Consider the following 22565-nt stretch of genomic DNA (forward strand, 5'->3'; position numbering starts at 1 on the left):
TTCTTAAGGCGGCGATTACGGTTAGAAAATGAATTTCAAGAGCCGTTGATGTTTAACCGTTGAATGCAGTGCAATCATCGATGTCGCGATGTCAGGTCTGTTCCTTTTCGTTTTCGGGTCAGTTGCATCCTTTCCTTTTTCTCTCACCAAGTCTTAACTGTATATCTGTCTCCCAAACAACACATATATCTAAAAGACATCTTTACGACGTCTTAGGACGTCTTATGTTATCTGGGTTCTGTTTAAGTTCTATAAGTGTACACACAGTTGGGCGGAAAAGAACAGATCTATTATTGCGTCTCGTTAAGTTACATACAAGGTACGATTAGTTTGGGTTTGAAGAAGATGATTCCATGGCTACGACAGAGATCTCGATTCTGGAAACAATAGAAATCGACATAGCAGTCCGCACATTCATAGCTTGAATTAGGTTTGTTTGTTTTAGCCGATAGCTGGATTGTACTCTTTTTGCCCTTAGAATGAAACAAATGCATAATCTAGCAGTGAAAGGAAAATGAAGTTTCAGCGCAACACAGTTCAGTTAAAGCGAACATACCCGATGATATTGACTGCTAATGCCTTTTTCTCGCTAATGCATTTGTTTCGTTACAGTGGATCGACGAGGTTAACGTCGCGGAAGTGAGCAGAAGCGTGATAGTGGAAGCACCCGCGTCGAGGAGGATAATCAGCGAGGAATCGCCGCCGGTGACGCCGCCGGTGGCGACGGCGACGATGGCACCGTACGCCACGAACCTCGACGACGTGTTTATCAGCGTGAAGACCACCAAACACTATCATCACTCGCGCTTGCCGGTCATCATCGCCACGTGGTTTCAATTCGCCAAGAATCAGGTGAGCCCCATTTTCTGCCCCGCCATGCCTCGTGGACCCGTGTAATTTCGATATCTCGGATTGATCGGAGCTGCTCGCCCCGTTTTTTGGCTCCGAGGATGGCTGCTTTACGATGAACACAGCGCGTCGTGTTCGAAATATCATCCGATACTCCGGTATTCGATATTTCGCAACGTTATCCACTTTGCGCGACGAGCTAATTTCACTCGCTTCGTAAATGTTATCGCGTCATTGTTAAAATCATCGCGGGTCTGCGCTGAACCGCCAATCGTGGGGTCAATCAGATTCAACTGGCTCCTCTGCTCGCTCATGGTGAGCGTATTTAATAATAACTTTTCATTAACTTTCGTTAACTTTTCATGAGTATCTTTCACACTCGTGAGTAATAATATCCTCGTTCGTCGACTCTGAATGTTATATGTTATATTATAATGCGTTAAATATTGAAATGTCGCAAAGTTGAAATCATACCTCAAGAAATATGTTACATATAGAGCAAGATCTCCCTTCGAAATATCATACTGATCGGGCATCCTGTGCAGCAACTACAGATTCTCGTCGTTACTGATAAGAATAAACTACTGATTTTAGATTTAAGACGACCCGAGATATTGAACCTATGTACAAGTAGCATGCGATCGAGTATTGATATACAAATGTTACGTGAAACTTAGATAAAATTGTCACATCGTATGAAATTTATTACACGTAAATATATTTACGATATTTATATCAATATAAATAACAACATGTGAACGTTGCGTAATTGAGAGGCGCAGCTAAATAATACGAGGCCCGCTATTTTAATTATCATCGATTAATTAAATAACGAGGCATCTCGCATAATGAAGAATTAGAGCGAGGTATCTCGGGAGTATAACGGGCTCGTAACAATCGCGGATACTCGCGAAGTTTACGGGAATCATCACTCGTAAAAGAGGAAGCAGGGTTAATCGTGTTAAGGCGTGATAAATGTACGCATAGTCTTATCGCGGCGCCTTCATCGCCGCGCGAGAGATTCATCTACACGCTTTTCCCGGGGAGCAGAATAGGCCACACTTTGTGCACGACTCGTTGAGCCCTATCCGAGGGTATCGAAGCGTATTCGCGTGGACTGAGGCGTATTCGCGCGTACTTCACCAGAGACCGTGTCGCCGAAGATCCGCTCGATGAATTCGCGAGCTCTCACGCCGTGGGAATGGGACTCCTTCCGTTCCTCCTTCCCGCGCGCGATCTCTCTCATCCGTTACCTTCGTAAATAATCGCATAAGTACTCGCGTAATTCGTGAATCTTGATTCGCGGGAAATTTGGCAAAAAGTTGACACTTCAAACCGAAAGGGAACAATACTGTCGGCCATGCGATCGATTTAAAGTCGGAAACTGCCGTTTTCAGCGGTGACTTATATTTCACGAGAACCCGAGGAGGAAACGCGAGAATTTCTATATTTATACGTGAATCAATAAATGTACGAACCGCCGGTGATCCGACGCTTTCTAAATTGTTCCAGCCGCACGAAGTCGATATCTCTCTCATCTCTCTCTTCTTCTTTCGAACATGTATTTCAAAACATGTATATAATTTACGTTATCGTGTATCGTTGCAATTACATTCGAGTATAATTCTCCATAATTTACACACTTACGAGGAGGAATTAAGTACTGTTCGGCTTTAACGAGCGCACGAATCGACAGCGAAGTTAGTATTTTTTGAAGAAACGGTAATTAAACTCCCATAAGGAAACCTTGAGAACTTCTCGTACATCACTACGATTCTTGCACCTGACAAAGAAACAACAACACAATATAACGCAATAACGACGACGACGCTCGTGTGCCAGCGGCTCCCGCGTCCTTCCGTATTTCTCCGGGTTAATATACCGTTCCCTCCAGGTAATTGCTACCTGGATTTGCACGAGTTCGCGCGTTTCCTGTGTAGTCCCGCAAGGTTGATTCTCTCACCTGCTACGCTCCTAAGGGGAATGAAGGTCCGCGAGAGTCGCCGCCTCGTGTCGCTCGTCAATATCCTGACTCGATTCCGTCCATCGGATTTCTGATTTCACGCTCGATTCGCTTACTCGTCTCCCGAGATCTCGTGCGTTGATCCCCGTTTTTCACGGCGCAAAAATAGGAAACTGCAATTGGACGCGTTCATCATCGTAATTTCGTGCCTGTTAAAATTCTCGACTTTTTATATTTATCCTTATTAATTCGTCATCAGTGATACTTGAACGAAGTTTAGTTCAATCTAACGCGTCAACATTTTTCGCTTGTTGTCTTCGCGATCGAATGACTCAAAGTTGGAAATTACGAAAAGTAATTTAGGCGGTTGTTTTCGAATATTTTTCGCGTATTTTTCATCTCGACTAAAATAGATCTTAGAATAATTTTTTTTTTTACTGTCGGTATTTAAACAGCTCATAATTCTCACGGCGCACTGCGGTCTCTTAATTCGCTTCGTATCCCCTGATTACTTTCTCTTTTTCTCTTCCTCTCTTTCTCCCCGTCGATCTCACGCTTTTTCATCGCGTCGTACGTCGTTACTCGTGACTCGGTACGCATTTTCCGCGCGGCGCGAGCTGTGAAAAAGGGCGGTGGGAATAATAAAAGTCTCTGTCCGGCGTCGTGTGTACGGCGTCGTTTGTGTTTCGTGGGAAGATCTCACGACTTACCTCCGACCCCGGCGACCTCCGCGTTAGCCGACTTAGTCCACCCACGAGGAGAGCATTCCCGACGAACTCACCTTTTCGTTCCTTCTTTCTCGATAATTAAGCGATGCGCCGCAATCCCGCGAATCGGCTGGAACGACGGTGCTTTCGTTCGCGGATGAGAGGTAGAGGAGAAGAAAGAGATAGAGAGAGAGAGAGAAAGAGAGAAAAATCTGGATCGTTATTGACTTTCGTATTTTCGTTGGTGCAGAAATTCAAAGCATTCGGATTGCGAGTACGTATAAATCGAATGAAAGAACATTTCTGTGCTGCAAAAAGCGTTGATTCCGGACGATTCGTTTCGTTATTTGCAGTCATTTGATTTCACAATTAATCAAATGCAATATTTGCTTTCGAAACAGAGATACAGTTTGTTGATTTTTTTTCTTTTTTTTTTTTATTGAAATTCCGAAGTGTTCTAAATATTAATAAAACAGTAGGTACACACGTTTGCCGAGCGACAACGATGAAAGGAAAAATAAATAAAAATGATACGTTAATCTCGAACGATCACGAAGCCCGTTGCTTTTCCATGCGGAATTAAAAATTCACGATCCAATTTACGTTCGGTGATTTATCGCGCAGCTTAGATAATAGACTCGGGTAGGAGCTCGGCCATCTGCCCGAGGCTCCGAATTATCCACGGGGCAATACGCTTTGAAAATGTAGATCGGCTTCTTTTCGAATTATCTGCGGGGCAATACATCCTTGGAAATGTAGATCGTATGCTCGTGAGATTTCTCTGGGTTTCAAAACGGGCAATCTTAGCGAAGATTGCGCACGTATTACAAATCTCGAGCAAGATGAATGTTGTGCTCTCTAAATTTCTTCAAATGAAATTCCACTCGAAGATAGTCGAGTCGTTTGAATTCGAATGATTTTATATATATTGAGCGAATTTTCCACTTTGAATCGCGTCGACTAAATATTTCCCTTCGAAATTGAAATGCTCCATCGTCTAACAGATGAAAAAAATTTATTCTCACCGATTGAAACATTCACTCGTGCGGATTAAGAAGCCACTCTAAAATATAATAATTTCATCATCGGCTTGGAGTGAATTTTCATTCGTTTCGAGCGAGATTTTATTGCAAGGGACTCGGAAAGTGGTTGAGGAAAATAATGTGCCGGGTCAAAAGTGAAACTGCAAGATAAAAGACGGTGCGCGATTTCGCATTTCAACATCCCACGCGCGATTTTATTTGTCATCTTTAGTCACCACTTTCGCCCGTAAATTCTTCTCGCGTCCGGCAAATAAATCTCCCCGAGACTCAATAAAGGGTCGACAGGTTCACATTTAAGGCGTTCCTACGTTCCTCTCCTAAATTGAACGGCGTCGAGCGGTAGGTCGCGATGTTTTGATTATTAATACGTCGTATATCGCAAGATGATGCCTTTTAATAACGCGCTCCATTGAAGAGGAACATTGGTTGAGCGTTTACTGCCGGCGCGCGATCCCTATATATTCGCCTTTCTCCCTTCGACTACCCCTTCGCGGCGTTGTTGATGGCCTTTAATGGCCGCATTTATACACCTCGCCACTTACTTCTTTTCTCGTTTTTACGTGCCCGGCATTTTATGCGACGCGATAATGGGGTCAAGTCGTTAATACCTGCACGGTTCATTTGAATTGCTCTCCCGAGAGACCCGCCTTCCGGAAACCGCGGAAACAATCGTTTTCGCTTCGTCTTTCGTTGGCGATGTATCCCGGTTTGATAGCGCTGACAAAGATTCGCGTGCTCGAGAACGCGTAATGATGCACCTTGCGATCGTTTACCGCGCAGAATGCTTTCCAAACACCTAATATCAGTTATAATCTCCTCGATCGACTTCATCGTTCGTTTAAGACTCTTATTAATCACCGTTATACACATCGTAGGCAATTAAAACTCGAACGAAATCCCATCGAAGTAAATTAACGGGGGAAGCAGATCACGCTGAAGATTGAGTAAAGATATCAGTTTTTGCTAGTTAAGCGTACTCTAGAAGCTCCTCATTTGCATCAACCTCTCTCTTTCTTTCTCTCTTTCTTTCTCGGCCAGTGATTAAACCTCCGTAACTTTACCTCGATTATTTTTTGCTCACCGGTAATCTTCGGGATATTTTTCCTCCGGGTTTGCTCTGAGCGTTCCCGCCGGAGTACAAATTCGTCCGGAATTTCCTCGTACCATCTCTTTAAGATTCGACCGAGTCATGCCGTCCGATTATCGTGTCATTAGGCGGCGGTGTCATTAGGCGAGGTGTGAACACGGTTAGGCACAAATTTTCGTGATCCACAAAAGGACCCGGATTGTGGATCCCGTGGGTCGAGAGCCGGTGTCGTTACTCGGAATGACTCGGCCGATACTGCAATCCCCCAATCTACGAAGGTCGTTCCACCGGTCGGAACTGGCTTCGGATAATTGGTCGATTACTTCGGTTATTTAAGCAACTCTTAAAAGACCCCGAGGCAATTTCGCGCGGCGCGCCGATGTGAGCTCGCTCGCGCTTCGGCGAATTATTTTCTCTTAATTTCCATTGGCCCTCTTTTGTGCGCGGCGAGCCGCCGGTTGTAGTTTTCAATTGGCCCAATATATGCGATACAATCGACGCGCCACCGCTGAACGATATTTATCCAATCCTCCCTGATTGAAGATTACGATATGAGCGTGGAGAATTCGGCGTGCCACGAAGGAGGTTCGTAAGATCTACGCGCATCAGACGTGAAGAATTATTTCCTCGCAGCGTCGTATAAATTTATTTTTCTTTCTACTTATTTATTGATTTATTGCCATCTCTTCGTCGCAATTCATCGTTGATACAGAGCCCTGGCGAGTCGGAAGGTTAAATAAATCAGACGATCGATAATATGTTGAGATATCGCTTCGCGATATTAAATTCCGAGCGTATTACATACGAGTCAGAGATAAAAAAAAAACGCCAAAATTTGGCTGAAAAGATTAAAGCGATTAGTTCGCCGCATACAGCCCTCAAAATTGAATTCGTCGACTCGATTTACTTCCATTACTCGAGTTACTTCCATTGATTTATTGTATAGCCCTTTTTGTCTTCCATTCAGTCGATTGTTACGAATTTCACCGGGCATTTACATTGATCGACGTCGACCACGTCTATTCAATTTGGAAATTGATTTTCTCCTAAGCACGGGCCACGAATTTTACGAAACTCGCAGCTCACAATATACACTCCCTCGTAATTTTCGCCACTTCAGAGATTGCCGGCGGACTACGACATTCATTTCGCGTAGGTGGGGCGATCGTGCAACTCTCCTCCTCGCGGCAAGACGAATTCGTCGCGCCTAATTAAACATAACGAGCGGCTCTTAATACGGCTTTACCCTCCCCATATCCACAAACTATGGTAGTTATATCGCGGTACGTGAAGCGACTCACGAGCCGAGTGACCGAACGTTCGGGCGGACTCAACGAATTCCCGCGAAAAGACCGAAGATCAGCTTAACGACGACGACGCGCGTTAAGTACGGCGTACGCGCCGGATTAATGCAATTATGTCGATGTAATGCGACGCCGGTGCCACTGACGTCATCGCGACACACGCTCGCTCGTCTCTTATTTTTGTACACGACGTACTCACTCGTTGCCGGATATTCGTGTTCTTTCTGGGAACGCTGACGAGTCCTCCGGTCTCCCTCTTTTTCTCTATCCGCATGCCTCAGATAAATTGTCGTCGCAATTGTAACGCCTCTCGTTGCACGCGCTATTTTTATATTCGTCGCATTTGATCCCCCGGACATCCGCCATGGCGACATCCGGAAAAGTGTCGTCGAACCCGTGATCGAACCGTGTCAGCCGCGTCTCAAGTTTACGTTTTTGTTTTGCGACCTACCGGTAAAACTCCCCGGATAGCGTCGCGATTGATCACTAAACTCTATATTACACTGGAATGCTAGTTGCCATAGGAGGAAACGGGCGACCGAGAGAAGTACTATCTGTATCCTTTCCTAATACTACTATTCCAGTTGAAAATATCAGCTCATTCCAAGCATCGCATTGGTAATCTCCGTAATTGATAAAATTGTGGTGTTACTGAGAAAGAACAGGATAAACAAAAGAATGTTGAAGTTCTGCGCGATAAAAAATTGTAAAAACTATGAACAATACGGTTCGAACATCACCTTCCATAAGTAAATTAGTACGCTCGGATGTCTGTAGAAAAGATCATAGATAATCATTGGCCAGTCAGAAATCACTAGACAGAGAAGGAAATAGTACTTATGCCTCCTGTATCCTTTTGGCTTCTTAATATGATATTTAGCATTCCAACATAATATAGAATTCAATGCGATTGACTGACTGACTGACTTACGCGTCTTTTACCAAATTTTGCCCGGTAATTGCGTCATCGATTAAATCACGCAGTGATTTATTTATCACTGTTAGCCGACCGTTATCCATCCAAGGTAAGCGATTTAATTTCGTTCTAATTAAAACAGACCGAATGTCGGCGGTGGCGATGCGCAATTCGCCCGCTCGTTTAATGAACGCACGTCAGGACGACGTAAAATATCGGGATAATTAGTTTGTAATTCCGCAGTGCGCCGCCGCTCGCGCGATTGTTAGTCGTTCGTGCGGAGAAAGCGGCGAGTGTAAAATTACGCGGGCGAAATTGCCTCACGCCGACAATTTCCTCGTGAAAATTCCTCAACCTTTTCTCTCTGTCTCTTTTTTTCTTTCTTTTCCTGGGCCGGCCTAGGACGACGAGCGGCGGCGTGAAACGTCGTCCGCGTGAAAATCATCGGGACACAATGCTTCTGACGTCTGGAGCACCATCCCCTTTCGCTCGTTCTTGCTCGTTCACTTCCTGAAGGGAACTACTCTTGGGAACTAAAAATAAGCGACTACTTTAACACGTGCGGTGTACGGCGATCGTAACGTAACGACGCCGAGATACGTTCGTCCAGATGCAACTGCCACGGAAGGAGATTCGATACGACAGATACAAATGGGAAGTTTCAACGGCAACGACGTAACGTCTGGCCGCTTGAACGTAACGACGAAGCGTTTCAACTCACTCTCTTTCTTTCTCTTTCGCTACTTTGATGTAAATTTTCTAATACGACGGAATACATGAGAAATTTGTGTAGTTTAAAGTTCCGATTGGAAGTATATATATACTCGTATAGTCAGAGGCAAAGAAAAGTTGCAATATTTTTTTTTATCTAATACTTTCGCAACGCAACCGTACCCAACAGGAAAATTTGTTTCTCACTTCTCAGAAGATAAACTTTTCTGTTGAATATTAGATGCGTTCAGAAATTCTATATTGTGCGTTTTGCACCATTTTATAGCTCATAGCTACGGGATTCTAGTTTACGAAATTATATAAAGAATTTGCAGTTATTACCGCGAATACGGGATGGCAATAACAGGAGTGTCGCTATCGAAGTGGCCGATGAAACTTTTTTAATTGTATGACGTATTGCTGGCGCGCGATCGGAAACAATCGTAAATACAAAGCAAAGTCGGAACATTATGCGTGACTCGTTTCCTACGGAATATTTGTTTTTGTCCCGAAGTTGTCAGTGCGATTTCGGCCTTTCGTGAATATAGATGGGAGAAATATCGTAGCGACGCAAAGTGCCCCAAGGTTAGTGGATTTATTGCGTGTAACTGACGCGAATGGAGCGACCCGCTTCGAAGGGATAAGAAAAGGACTGGAATTTACGATCGATACGTGGTGCGTGTTGTTTGCCGAGATGGTCTGTGGTAAACAATCAAGTGCGTACGTGCCGCAGCGCGATTGCGCGCGCCGCGTCGGTTGAGAAAGGCAGTGGTGTGTGATCAAAATATAACATGATACCCTTTTGTTTCTGTTTACAGACCTGGTTTTTCACCGACAGGGAGGATCCGTATTTCCAAAATCAGACCAGTGAGTAAACCTTTTATCGTACAATCTCCTTCAATCTTACTCGGCAAGTACAGAGTAAAAAAATATTAGCGAATTGTCCAGCTATTTGGATCTGTCTGTCGTTCAGCTACACACGCTGTAATTTTTTATCAAAAATTTTGTAAATTTTCCTATAATTCCTTCTAGAAATTGAACAAGTAAATATGTAACGCAGTTATCGTACTTGATTAATGCGTCACAAAAATCAATTCCAACATAGAGAACATGATTCCCTTAAAATATATCTAAAGATGTGACTAATGGAAAAATAATGAACTCTCTCAGTTTGCCGCCATGAGATCAATCCTTTGGTCCTGCCAAGATTTGTAGATTAGCGGCGAGACTTATAAGGCAATTCTGAGATCGATTTACGGTTGTAATTTTGTGCATTTACTAAGATTACTCGTCACAACCGGTTGCGAATCCGCGGGATTAGTATATATATATTTGAAATTAAATTAATATATATATATTTGATAGAATTGTGCGAAAAATGATCGCAGCGACGTTGTCCCGTTTAATTCCGGCGATTCGACAATCTCGAGATCGTGAGAACACCTGTCGATGCGTGAGCGCGTAAACATTTTCCGTACAAATGGCTCTATTAAAAAAGAAACCCGGGCTAAGTATACGTATATCCCTCGTGTAATACGAGGCACGGATAATTACGACGGCGGGCCTTAATGGCCACCCTCGTTTATGCGATAATTGCTGGCGAAACGAGCGCGTGTGCAGGAGCTCGTCTCGTCCGCTCGTAGAAGCCGAGTCGCTCGTCAATCATTTCGAAATTTTAAGTCATATCTGCCGCTCTGTCTCGCTCTCAGGATCGGATTAAGGTGCGGTTTATTTGGGTAAGTGCCTGGAGCGTCAAAACAACGAGAAAATAATATCATTTCTCTATATATCCGCTCTATTTAGTACTTAATATTACGGGACGCGGCGTATCGCAAATTTAGCAGTCAACTTTAATCAACCGGTTAATTTGGGTTAACCTGAATTAATCGTGGGTGGGTTTTGGTAATTTAGCGGAACCTGGCTAACTTACTAAATCCGCGCATCTAATCCGTCGTAAATCTAGAAAACTGAGTTTGGCCGAATTAATATATAAATACGTACATGCACGCACATATACGCACACAGCCTCGAATCTTGCTTTTATAACTTTCATTTCGTACTTACATCTCTTACATAGTTTACATTACATCGTTTCTTACATCTCTTACATAGAATTTACTACGTTTACGAATAAAAGAAAAATAGTTGTAGAAACACTGGCTGTCTACCTCGGCTGATTTTGTTAAGGAAAACGTCTTATTTGAGAATCGTTTATCGTTTCCTCTATGTCGTGAATAAGTTAACGCGTCGGTATCAGTTAATTATCCGTTGATCGAGATACCGGATATCCAATAAAACGTAAAGGAACGCTCGAGTGAAAAAGAGAGCGAAAGAGAGAGGCAAGCTGAGGGCACGTGTGCGGCGAGCCGCTCGAATTGACTTGGCGAGATTCTGCATACGACCGGTTTGCGCGAGCTCTCCGACGTGCATGCACGCTGCACGAGCCCGCGGGAGTGATCGATCGATCAATCGATCGCGTCGATAGCCGCCCTACATGCAAAACTTTAGAACTTAACATCGGGTACTTGGAATTAGTACCACGCGATATTGATGACGCGCGAGCATATTAAAACTGTTTTAACTATTAAGCAGCGCATTGAAAGTAATTACACAAAACTGCTTGTTTGCTCGCTCATTAATCGCAGTTCTCTCGAGTGAATTCACCGATGACGCGCGACGGAGGATATAAAACGCGATATCTCATTGAAAACGGATAGCAGGAATATATTCGCATCCCCGAAGATTATTTCCAGTCGGAACGTATTAATGAAATGTCCTCGTGTCGTCGCTCGATATATTTCTCTCTTTCTCTCTCTTTCCTTTCTCTTTGCAATTTAAAATTGCATCCGCCTGACGCTTTATATTCGCGCGTGAGTCAGTAGCGAGCACCGAGGATAATAACTGCAACGGCGAATTCTAACCGGCGAAATCGTTGCCGGCTTACTATAGCGCATACCAACTGCACCCTCGGGCGCGGATGCAGATGACGAGGAGGCGGAGAAAACGGATGATGAGAGACGGCTGGCGAAGGGCGGAAAGATGCGCCGCGAACGCGAATAGTATATCGTGCGGCGGACGAGGTGAGAAGCGAGTCTTCGCTCGTGCTGTTTCGATCATTTTGGATGCACAACCGCGGTCCGTTCTTCGCCGTGTTCGCAGGAATTGCAAAAGAGAAAGTAGCTTTATCGCGATATCGTTGCGCGCGCATTAATCTCTGTAACGGAATGAAACCGTTGATCGAGTGAAAAATGATAACGCGTGCGCACGATCAACGCGTGATTTACGAGATAAACTTGAAATCTGACGACTTATTAGCTGATTTCCGCGTTTCGGCTGATAAATGTGCGGACGGTGAAAAATTCGCGCGCGAGAGAGAGAACAGTGCAATTATTCCAATGAATGTATTTCTTCAAGGTGAACAGTCGTTTAACTTAACCCATTCGAGACGGCGAATTTTTTCGAACACGGTCCCCAGGAGCGAAATTTTTTTTTCTTTGTATTGTTTATTTTTAATGAAAAAAAACTTGTTTACTATAGAAATCACCGAATTCGTAAGTCAATTCGCACAAATAAGATGATTGCACACCGTGTGTGCAGCTCGCTTCGCAGAAAATTTTTATTGCGGGGAGCAGATTGAACACCATGTGTGCAATGTAAAGTAAAATAAAAATACATCATTAAGATTGATAAACATTTATGTCAAAAATAGTTAGATAACATAAAATCGTTATTTTGCTTTCAATAATGAAGAACAGAATATAATGCAAAGAAAATTTTTAAGAAATAGTAAAAAGCCAAAAAAATAAAATTAAGTAACGAAGAAAATAATATAAACGAGGAATGAATTTTTAGAAAAATGTCTAAAGGTAATAAAGTAATGTAACTCAGTAATGAAAAAGAAAATATAATTTGTAAATACATTTTTAGAAAATAGTACACTGATCATAAAGTAATTATACATTGGTTGGTTTATGATAGCGCTTGAAACAGTCTCCCAAACATAATCCAGGATTACCGACACAAGCTGGAGAAGAGTAATTACTACGCCTATATTTACCTTCTTTGTAGCATTGTCGGCAAATCTTTCTTTGTACTTTCCTATTTTTGTTTCTTGGTAAAATTTCAGGTAAGCGATCATTTGTTTCTAGTGTTGTCGACCTTCTGTCTCGGGGTTTTCCAATTAAGTTTTTTAAAACTAATGCCAAATTTTGTTTTTCTATACTTCACAGATATTTTTAATTCAAAACAAATCTTATCTCGACGACCACTTCACTCAGAATGAGTGATAATTGCTCTTCATTATCATTGCACACACGGTGTGCAACCAGTTTTATAGCCACGTAAATCCATTGCACACACGGTGTGTGATCGGTCTCGAATGGATTAAAAGCCGAAAAATAATTTGCATTTTTCAGGATAATTTGATCGATATGATCAATATCTCCCTGCGTTGTTTAATTATGCCTTTATTTTCTCTTAGATAAAGTAGATTGTTCCGAAATTCTCTGAATTCTCCTAATTACGCAGGTCCAAAACACGTCTCAGGGCAAGATCGGGGACTCATTTGCATGACGAACGAGCGGTCGTGGATGATCCGAAAGAAATGACGAAATTCACGCGGATCATTACGGCGCACGGGCGCTCCTTAATAAACTCGACATTATTTCATTCTCCGCTCATAACTCGGGCCGCGCATTAGTCACGAGCGGAGGCAGCGGAGCGTGGGTGGACGCGAGTCCCGAGGAGGATAATATCGGGTACGGAAGGACGCAGGAGGAGGGATGAGCACGCGAACCCTCGGGCACCGTCCGACATTTGACCTCACCACGCGCTCTGCACCGGTTTGCACCTCCGCGTTGGCCATTTCTCATTACCGTTCCTACCTGACTCGAACTCGATCCACCCTTCGCGGTTTGCCCAGGTGTGGATGCTGACAACTTCGCGCCGGAAATCTCGCGTGTAACGACGCGCCGGGAAATATCGTTTACATCAAAGAATTCAGTTGATTCATTTCTCTCTCTCTCTTTCACATCTTGCGAAGTTTTCTGTATGATATACAGAATATATTTTTACACGTATTTTTACGTTGCACAATTATGTATTTTTAGAAAATTACCGCTACAATCAACAATGTCAACGGATGACTTTACTGTGATGTAAAGTTAGTAGCAATTTTTATATATGTTTTCCTTCATTTCTATAAGTCTCGAATCTAAAATTAAATTAAATTTGAAGACGATTATGTTTCTAATCTCGATTGTTTGGCAAGGAATACTCCGTGTATGCGTGTGTATCTTTGATCGCGATATATCCTCCCATCGAGGCGGTGGTAGCGCTCCCGAAGAAGCGAGAACCATCAGCCCGAATTAATTAGACCGCCGTAGCAGCGGCTCACGAGGATGATTATTAACCTCTTAATTAATTGCACGCCCACCCCGCGTTCAACTCCTTCCCTTTGCTTTCAGACGGCCATATGATCGACACCAAGTGCTCCTCCTCGCACAATCGGCGGGCCCTCTGCTGCAAGATGTCCGTCGAATTCGACCGATTCCTCGCCAGCAACCGAAAGTGAGTAATATTTTTTCAAACTATGAAATTTTAATAGACGCGTCATATTGAGCATTAACGCTAACAAGATACTAACATCAACAAAAGTTTGAATAAATCTATTGAAAATGTAGACGTAAATTAAATACAATTTGTTTCGAAAATTTTTTACCTGTTGGCATTAAAATTATGGTAACAATTCCAAATCGAAATTTTTGTTCTACGTTGACTCTGCTGTAAATCCTTCGAACTTGAAGAACCAATTGAAAATCTGGAGACAACATTTTATAAGTTATTGTTCTATCTTGATATTACAAATATTTATCGTCTTTTCTCCATTTATTAATATATATATTATATGAAGTATATATTATATGAAGTATATATTATATGAAGTATATTATATTTCACGAGCTTAGTAACCGGTTGTATCGCAAGAAAGCTTGTATAATAACTTAGTTTACACTGGTTATTTCGTACGCGCGCATAGTAACTTTCTATCGGATTACTTCAATTTCGACGATGTATGTAGACAACGATGTGCTAAGGTGATATAATATGGATTACGAAGACGTATCGTCCAATTCAATTAAATACACCGTTGTTTAGATATACGCGTGAAAATAAAGGTGAAAATTCAGGATAAAATTGTTAATCGGTATGTGTACAGAACGGTCGGTGTAAACAAGACCAATATTAAACTTCGAGATTCTCCATTGGTCGTTCAAGATCGGCGGAATTTTCAAGATTAATGTAGAATCAAAATTTTGACTCAGGTATACGCGCGCGTCTTTCACGGTAAGTTATTTTCGTCAATTAGAAATTACACGGCTAATTAATTGATGCTCTCATCGGCCGAAGGGCGCAATAGGTTGATTTTCTATACGCTCTTTATGTTGCCGGCATGGCCGCTGCGCTTAAGATTTACCTTGGAACATGTATTGAAAAGTTTCTGGACCTTATTCAATACACGTGTGTGTACGGTGTATGAGCATTTATGCATCAGTGCGGCTTTATTTTACGAAGTATCTCAGAAACGTACAAGTAATAATTTTTATTTAGAATGAATCGTTCAAATTGTGAACGTAAGAAGTTCTCTTAAGTCCATTGTTCGATAAATTTGAAGTCGATTTTTTTCGTTCTCTTCTCAATATGTGATAAAGCTGCATCTATCAGAAATTTGTTATTCAGGTCATCTGCATGTAAATGCCGCCTCGATACATATATCATGTTATATATATATATATATATATATATATATATAATCCATTTAACACGTAAGCAGCATAAAAACGATAACGTACGCGGGCGAAACGCTTCGGCGAGCGAAGCGTGAACTTCTCTCGTAGAAGAAGAAGAAGAAGGAGAGAACTCGCCCGGGACAAAAAGTTGTTAGCGATTTCACCGTTTGTTATCCTTTTTTGCAATTCTGCATCGCTCGTGTCGCGCATTCAGTGTACTACTAATAAGATCAGCTTGAGTGATGATCCGACGCGGGCGACGATATCGTTGTCCTCACGACTTGTTCTCCTAACAATCATCTCGGCGCCGATCTCGGGCGCGCAGACAGCGATCCGATAAGAAGCCGGATGTGAGGACACACGGTATATCGCCGCTTGGACAAATAAATATCCCCGGGGGGAGGGAGGGGCAGATTTATCCGACGTCGGGGTTATCACTGCGCGTGTCTTCGTTCTTTTCTTTTCCAATAAGCTGCGCGCGGGTCTCCATTACCGGTTCGGCTATCCGACCGAGAGTGCCTCGATAACAGTAACGTCGATATCCGCTCCGATAACGCGTCGATCTTATACGCGTCAGCCAGTATATACAGCTCCTCCACGGTCGGGACAATGCACACAACGAACTTAAGTTCCTTTCCGGACGCGCGACGCGAGTATACGTTGACATTTCCGCACCGGAGATTCGTGCGGTAGATTACGCGCGGGTAGGCGGGTAGGCGCAGGTAGATGAATCTATTATCGGCGAGAGATGATATTAAATGTTTCTTCCTCATGAGATTGATACACGATACCGATGCGTCGTAGCCGCCACCGCCGTCGCCGCTCGCGTGTAGCCTCGACACTAGGAATGGGATCAAGTTCGGTATGCGTCGAGGAATCCGAATCAATTCGATACCCTAACGCGAGGAATGCTCGCAAACTCTCGCTCGATCCCTCATCTTCGATGGCTCTCGGTGGTTGCGAACACAGAGCTAACGGTGATAACTCCCCGGCGTTTTCTCTCCGTTCCCGTCGGCTTTTGTGCCCGGGGATCCGACTGGGCGCCTTGCAATTACGACGGTCCATTTTCAGAGGTAGATCATCGGGCTGCCTTTGAAAAAAGATTTCTATTTTTTTAGTTGTGACAGTTTCCCCTTGGCCTTTTGTTCCGTGACGACCTCGTTTCTGGTTATTGCCTTATTGTAGGGGTTTAGATACGAATTTTGGGGTTTGTAGGATGAACTTTTGTTTTCTTTGCCCTTGAGCGAGATAGACGCAGGTATCACACCCTCGCCCTGAACAACGCATTCCTCGGGAAGTGAAAAGACGTCGTTAAACCCTCGCTGCATGCGGATTTCGGGTTCGTACCTGTTTCGTACCTGCCGAATGGCAACCCTTGGAGTACCAATCGTCGTTCCAATTCTTAGAGACACCTTTTTCTAAAACGCTTTTAAATTCTATTCTACTTCTTTATAAATAAGAGAGCGTGGTAAATTTCTAGAACAATTTATACAACACGAATGATCTTGTTCTCGACATTCGTTTTGGAGGATTCACTTTCCGAGTAACTTGCGCTTTGAACCGGCCAGTGTTCTTGTCTGATCACTGAAACGTTTTTATTTTAGATCATTAATTTAGTCGAAAAGTTTGCTGATCCAAAGCACCAATTTATTCAGGAATGAACCTCTGGAATCTGCGTCAGAATTAGTGTGATCCGTATTGTATCGGCTTTTCTAAAGATTTTCAGGAAGCGTTAATAAATACACGGAGAAAATATTATAGTAAAAATTACTACAAAATTTTGCAATGCTGGATCATACCGGAATTATGACTGAAATTATGATATGTGTTATAATCTTTAGTGACGTATATTATTTGTACACATCACCAAAGATTACAATACACATAATTTTAGTCACAATCCCGGTATGGTCCGGTGTTACAAAATTTTGTGGTACTTCTTACGATATTTTCCCCGTTAATAGTTAAGTCAAAATCCTTTGGAATCTTGAAAAATCACGCGGGGACGGTATGCACGAGTGCTGGGCTGCCCCTTGTCCGGGAGTTAATGGATTTGCATAGGCGCGTTTTTCGAGCAGGGAGAAAACGGAGACGGCGGCGATGAAAAGGGAGTCCGGTCGTCCCGTGGCGGCAAACGCTGGCCAAAACCTGCCCTACGCGATCGCAGGTAAATCTCGCTTATGGCTTCCGCGTTGTTTGCGAACGCGGTATTATTGCTGCGACTTGGCCGTCGAAAATTCGGTGTTTGCGTAAGGTGGTCTAAACGCCAACTAACGTGCGCGGCTCCGCAGCAGCCTACGCATCCCCAAAATATTATCTCTACGTAGAGTGGTAGCGCTTAGGAAAACACGCCTAATGGTTCGTCGCCGTCGCGACGACTCGTCGTAAACCAATTAAACGTTCTAACGTGTTCGCCGTCCGTCCGTCCGTCCGTTCGTCGGCGTTTCCTCTCGCTCGTGGGGAGACCTTTTTTTTACGATTTATCTATGCGCCTCGTTGAAAACTCCTCCCACGAGGAAAATCCGGTGATACGATATGACACAAGTTCTCCTTGTCCCCGAGCTGTCGGAGAAACGTCTCGAGGTACGGTCAGACGATTCATTTTACGTAATCGTTCGCATCTTGAAGTTTCAGTATTCAGCCACGCAATAATAATATAGAAAGCTCGCGTGGCATGGAAAAAAAGATTTGGTTGAATTAAAGTAATATTTCTCTTAATTTTTTTATAAAATTAATGAATCTGTCTCGGAGATTTTAATTCGCTCACGGTGTGAAATGATTTGCCGCAATAATCGAAGTAACATCTAGAAAAAATTATTGGCTTGTTCTTTTCAGCAAGTTGATAAGTAATCTCTCCTGCAAACCTGTTGTGACGTTTAATTTTGCTGAGTAAACTATTACAAATTTGCTGAATAAATTAAACTGTTTCTTTTTTCCCGTATGCACCAAGCTGCTGCATACGATTACCGATAACTACCGATCACATGTTAGCACGTGTTATTATGATAATTTATTATAATAAACACCATCCTGCAACTTGTGGGACGCATATAGAAAACCTGATCTTTGATCTCGCTTCGTGTCTCATTTTCATACATCGTCGCACGCTTCCGCTGGTTTACTTGTTCCAGCCGCTCGCCCAAACAGGCGCTCTAAGTACCGACGACAGATTGTTATGGGAAATTCGCTTACCGAATTCCCGACGAGCTGAGTGTTTTGTACATCGCGACAAGTTGTTTAATTATTCAACGTTTAGATATCAGCCTCTGTTATCATCCCTTTACCCGCGATACGTTTCTCTCACGCTGTTCCTGGAAGTTTAGGTTAGATGTACTTTGATATATTCGCTTGGCTATTTGTTCCACGTTTCTACGTTCCCTTCGATACATTTCCCACTTCCTGCTGAGTTCCACTTCTGGGTCGTTTAAGCAGCCTCCCGCGTGTCTTACCGTCGCGACTAACTTTACATGACGCCGAAAATCGAGGGACAACGGGTGTTTCTTCTTTCTTTTTTGAAACAATTAATATCGCGGGTCTTTTTTCGAACGACCGAACGAACACGTGCTCTTCGTGGTTTCCTCAGTTCTTTCCTCGGTGGTCTGTAGCGGCCGGGCATCCTTTTGTGTTCTTTCAAAAAGTCTACAATACGCCACGATTCTGTGGTACGAGGCGCGACGAAGTAGGAGCAGAACGTGAGAAGGAGAAGGAGAGAGTGAAGAGGGAAGGTAGGAGAGGGTGGGCTGTCTCTCGTCGAGCTCGTCCTCGTGTCGTGAGGTCGAGACAGGGGGAAGAGATTAAAGACGGAGGGAAGTGGTACCAGCTGGCCAGGAGGAGACGATTCAATCTCCTCCTCTACCTTCTTCTTACCAGCCGATGCCTTTCGAGAGGGCATCGAGAGGACGACAGGAGATAGCCGGGGAAAAAGTGTCTCGGATGTCACATGCGGGTCTGCTGGGCTTCTTATTGCTCTTTCCGTCTCTAACTACCTTCCCTCCGCTTCTACGGAACCCTACTTGTCCTTCTCCTGCGGTCTAGGGTTTACTCTTCCCTCCATTTTGCATACGCCGCAAGAACAGGTAGCTAGGAGTATCCAATAATCGCGAATATTCCACGGAGAAGCGGGAATAATTAAAATAATAACAGCGCAGCTACGTCCGGTCACTTAAATCACATTTTGTCAATTTTTTTTTGACAAGTCACTTAAAAAATTCACTATCGTCCAAAATGACGTCCAAAATGACAATCACTATAGTCACTTGTTGTCCTGAGCTGTCGTTAAATTTTCAACCCGTATTGTGAAATAAAACTCGCTGTATGTTAAAGTATTACTTTTTTGCTTAAATGGTCCTAGTTACTCTTAGAATTTGAAAAAAAAAATGTTACTTTTAATCACTCTTCTGAGAGGCCATTTTTGTCTCCTTTTCTGCCCAGAAGCAGTCATTATTTTACTTTTTTTATTCCGGTAACTGGATGATAGCTCTGGATAACCAGAAAAATAATATCGCGGACTTCGAACGAGTAATATTTCGTAAGAATTTATCACCGTGTCGTGATTCTTCCGGTATAGTCAGATTCGTATCTCGTATTTCGAAAAGAGCTGGCGGGACGAGTGGTAGATTTTTAATCGTAAATTAAAAAATAACGCGAGCGTGTTGATTTAATGATCATGGAGCGCCATGATACGAGCTTGACGAGAGAGCCACGGGATGGGTGTTCTTTTGAGTGAGTTTCGCAACCACGAGATTAGTCCGGCCGAGATAACGCGTACATTTTCTTCCTTCCGTATCGCGTGGAATTTCAGCGTTTTACCGCTGAACGTGTCGCGATTTCTCGTTTAATTATCACCGACGATTTTGCGCCTCGCATCGTCCAATTATGCAGGTGTTTCACGCATAGCCGGCTCAGATCCTTGGCGTCGATAAAGAACGAGCGACGTAACGACTGCATGAATTTATGGAATTTCACGTCGGAGACGCGTCCTTTGACGGAACTTTCGAGAACGAATGTTCCTTTGGCGACAACATTATTGGAAATTAGCTCAGCTACCTGCGTCCGAACCCGAGTAGGTTCGGCGAACAAGCATAACTATCTCGGAATTTCGTCCGGCGCCAGGATCTCCACAGGATTAGCTGCGCGTATCGGGCCGTCTCGCCGCGTCTGCTTGACTAGGCCGTGCAATTTGCACAACGCGATAGCTGCTATCATCTACAAATAATATCTTTTTTCCCGAGAGAGATTCCGTAGTCGATAAGTGTCGTCGGCATTGTGCGATCTTTCGGCGTACCTGGCAGCCGAAGGCTCTCAACAACGATATTATTTTCTTCGTAGAATACAAACAGACCTGCACAGTAAAAGAATTGTGTATTAAATTTAACGTATTTTTCACGTGTGCCAAACAGTCCACTCAAGTTTTGGTGTTGACTTAATAGGTTAACTTAATAGGCGAAAGGTGAATATGTTGAAAAGTAACACAAATATTATGTAAAAAATTAACACAAAATTAATACGACATTGAAATATAAAATGTATTATTTTAACATTTACACATATTGAATATCGGCACAACATAAGATGTTGAGATAAATACAATATTAATACACGTATGTACAAGATTTAACATAGAAATTTTGACAAGGACCGATTTTAACACAAGCACAAAATGTTTTCACTGTATATACCACCCGAGAGAAGACGAGTACATTTTGATCTTTAATATTACACTGTAACCGTATAATTATATCTTGAATAGGTGCGTGGCTTAACATATATGATCTGATGAGTCACCGAACTTTCACACACGCATACACACACACACACACATACACGTGCGCGCGCGCAGATAGAAGACATTCTGACATTGAATCAAGTGCGTAAGATCCACTTGAGACCCTATGTCGCAATTAAGGTGGACTTTACAAATTATAGACGCGCTCCACTTGAGTGTTCCGAACTGTGTCTCGCACCGCGATGCACGTATGCAAATAAACGTTGATACATGCGTACACGAGCGGATACGTCCCGATGGAGACGCGCGCCGACTTGACATGCGCGTTGCAGATTAGAAGAGAAGCTCTTCCGTTTTTTTCGCGCTACTTTCACTCACTCCCTCTCTCTCTCTCCGTCGAGAGAGTCTACTGCCGCTTCGAACGCGGTTTCCCCGGTAATTACGGCGGATATCCTTGGATACAATTACCAGCGCCACGAGCGCGGAGCGCAGAGCACCACCACCGGGACAAAAAACTTGCACCGCTCCTGGACACGGAGTTCCCGCAATGGTTAACGTCGCGTGACCGCGTATTATACATATATAGGGCTGCCGGTAATGCTGCATAATAAGCGTTTAGAGATGTCGGAAGGACCTATGCCTCGCGCTTTTCCTCCGTTTTTCCTTTTTTTCTCCCTCGGCTCTTCGCCGTGCTGTCCTGCCCTCACTGACCCTCCTCCCCTCTCCCCCCCGTAGGCGTTCCGCTCTGCGTACGCGTTCAGATTTCCGAATACTTCGACGTAACGAACGAAACACTCGGCGCTCTCCCCGTCGTACGGATCCTGAGGAATTTTCTACCAGACGGACGCGGTGTCGTCCCGCTCTTACTTTTTCGGCTATTAAAAGATTAGGAGCCCGACCTCATACTTGACGCTTAGGACGTGCCCGTGCGTCCGATTGTCAAGCTGAAATAACACACCGTGTTATTCCACCTTCCTGTGAGACACACGGAGCCTCGAATTATCGCGGTCCGTAGTTTATGAAAGAGTTTGACGATTATTATAGCGGGCTTGCACCGGAGTCGATTGTGCGCGTGGATGTGACTCATAACGGTCGGACGAATGGAGATCATTTACGTGATAACGCCTCATAGTCATAACGAACCGTATTTGTATTCATAACGATCAAATGTATTTTTGAAAGAGGGGGAGAGCGGGGGGGGGGGAGTTGACACGCGATATTTGAATTCTGCTTCCTTGAATTTTTCACGAGGGAGAGGCGGAGTAGGGGCACATTTCGAGCGGCTATGAATGCTTAAAGAGCTTCCACGACGTCGTGACGAATGGACAGGCCGTACTCCCGTCTAAAGCCGCTTTTACAACGCCTCGGGTCTTCTAAAACGTACATAACGTACGTCCCCTCGCGGACGTGCCTGCATTTATTTTCCAAATTAACTTTCGTGTTCGACAGTCGCGAGACAAAGGATCGTATTC

The 22565-nt window shown here is 43.6% G+C and overlaps 1 protein-coding gene across 1 annotated transcript in view; it reads left to right on the forward strand.

Annotated features, from left to right (window-relative positions):
• Positions 1 to 22565, forward strand: part of LOC106741484 (fringe glycosyltransferase) — a 112166-nt gene that overhangs the window by 851 nt on the left and 88750 nt on the right. Inside the window, exons 2-4 of the mRNA XM_014613584.1 lie at positions 613 to 852; positions 9399 to 9447; positions 14046 to 14148. Coding sequence (XP_014469070.1) covers positions 613 to 852; positions 9399 to 9447; positions 14046 to 14148 — 392 coding nt within the window. The remainder of the gene's footprint in view (positions 1 to 612; positions 853 to 9398; positions 9448 to 14045; positions 14149 to 22565) is intronic.

Source organism: Dinoponera quadriceps, unplaced genomic scaffold (assembly GCF_001313825.1).
Source record: "Dinoponera quadriceps isolate SergipeBrazil2010 unplaced genomic scaffold, ASM131382v1 scaffold71, whole genome shotgun sequence".
NCBI classification, from domain to species: Eukaryota; Metazoa; Arthropoda; class Insecta; order Hymenoptera; family Formicidae; genus Dinoponera; species Dinoponera quadriceps.